This window comes from Gekko japonicus, unplaced genomic scaffold (genome assembly GCF_001447785.1).
Source record: "Gekko japonicus isolate JY-2015 unplaced genomic scaffold, Gekko_japonicus_V1.1 scaffold1736, whole genome shotgun sequence".
NCBI lineage: Eukaryota > Metazoa > Chordata > Lepidosauria > Squamata > Gekkonidae > Gekko > Gekko japonicus.
Window position 1 is genome coordinate 21,132 of NW_015170333.1, and position 1,896 is coordinate 23,027.

Here is a 1,896-nt window from a genome sequence, read left to right on the forward strand (position 1 = left end):
TATATTTCTGCCTGCCCTTATTGCTTAAGTAAGCATCGATAGGAACATGGTTACGTGTTCAAACCCTAGAATGGGTGGGGGAGGGGTATCCATACACAGACACCGGCAATCAGGTGCATATCTCTGGCTACTTGAGGACCACATGGTCAAATGGGTGCTGTGCATATGGGGTGGCATACACATAGCATACAGGACCACACAGTCAAGTGAGTCTTGTGAACATGGGGCCTGGCATGGGTGGCATACACGTGCCCCCCCAACTGACATTTGTGGCCATACACGTGGGGCCCCCTCACTGAAAATGGATGATAATGTCAGTTCAGGAGAGGAAGAAGCAGGCCCGTAGCCACAGTGGGGCATTTCGAGGTGCCCACCCCCTTAATTAAAAACCCCACCCCACAAATAGCCATGCCAGAATCCGTATTTTTGAGGGCAGAGCCCCCTGTTGCCTGTGGCTGGCAGTCCGCCACGGCTTGTCGTTGGGTTTTCCTCTCCCTCCCACTGTGGGATTTGGGGGGAGGCATCATGGGACCCGGGAAAAGACAGCTCGAAGGGCATTCAACTGCCTCCAGAAGGTATTTAGATGCCTTTTGAGTTCCCTTCCGCAGAGGGCATTTAATTGCCTTTTGGGTTCCCTTCCACAGGGCAAGAAAGCCTAGAAGGGCACCCAAGAGTGGCACCTTCAGTACATCTCCAACAATCCCCCTTTCTGCTAGCCCAGTCTTGGTGTATAGCACCTTGGTCGTGGTGAGTCTTTCAAAAGCATCCCCATGAGCCAAAGGCAGGCATGCAGATTAATTTAATTAACTGAAATTTAACTGCCCCCTTAAAATTTTAATACCCCCCCGAACAAAAAAAATATCCTGGCTGCGGGCCTGGGAAGAAGACGCTGGATTCCATACCTCCTCCTCCTCTCCCGCTGCATTCTTCCACCAGATCTCAGATCGAGACTGTGGTCATGTCTCCAGCACTGCAGGTCAAACAGCTGCAAGCACGTGAAGCCTCTAGGTCAAGGCAGCTGCGTCCACTATCCAAGTTCAAGTTCCGGGGGGGAGACTTCATTTCTGATTTTGCTAGAACTAACAGCAAGTACCAGCAACAGCTACTTCAAGGACACCAGCTATGCTTCTGCTTAATTTTTTCTCCTTCTCTTCCCACACTACAGTCGGTGTTCAGCTGGATGCAGGGGGAAACGAGGCCCTCGAACAAGTCGACGAAGATCTAGCTGTGACCCAAAGTCAGATGAATTTCATATGCCCCATCACACAGGTAAGCGATGATGCTGGAGCCAAAGTGTGTGTCCTTTGTGGCTTCATTCATAACTGTGTTCATTCCGGAATTTATTGTTATGTTCGTTTCTTGAAAAATTAATTTGAGGGGGAAAAGTACAGTCTAATTAATTATTACAGGTGGAAATGAAGAAACCGGTAAAGAATAAAACCTGCGGTCACAGCTATGAAGAGAACGCCATCCTGGGAATAATCACCCACAGGGAGAACCAACACAAGAAAGCCCCGTAAGCAAGCATGAACTTGTGGTTAGGGAATCCTGCTTTGGTGGGGAAATGCAAAACGAACCCATAGTTGCCAGGTCTTACCTTGGTCCCAGCGGGGGGCTCCAGCCTGGTTCCTGGAGTTTTATGGTGCGTGAGGCATGCATGCTGCAGTGACATCACCCGGAAGTGACATCATCATGCCAGGCACATCGTGCAAGGGACACTCTAGCATGTGGGTAAAAAACCTCTATGGTCACCAGCTGGCCAGCAGTGGATTGGGGGGGCGGAAACCGGGGGGAAACCCGCCCCCGTTGGGGGGTTGGCAGCCCTAAAGCCATGTGATTGTCATGGAACACAGAGCTGTTGCAGGGAAAGTTCATCCTGCCCAACAACTCCTATAT

General features: G+C 50.6%; 1 protein-coding gene across 1 annotated transcript in view; it reads left to right on the forward strand.

Moving 5' to 3' along the window:
• The window catches only part of LOC107116249 (E3 SUMO-protein ligase NSE2-like), a 13,961-nt gene that overhangs the window by 1,477 nt on the left and 10,588 nt on the right, over positions 1–1,896 (forward strand). The window contains exons 2-4 of the mRNA XM_015418141.1: positions 937–995; positions 1,166–1,269; positions 1,410–1,516. Coding sequence (XP_015273627.1) covers positions 937–995; positions 1,166–1,269; positions 1,410–1,516 — 270 coding nt within the window. The remainder of the gene's footprint in view (positions 1–936; positions 996–1,165; positions 1,270–1,409; positions 1,517–1,896) is intronic.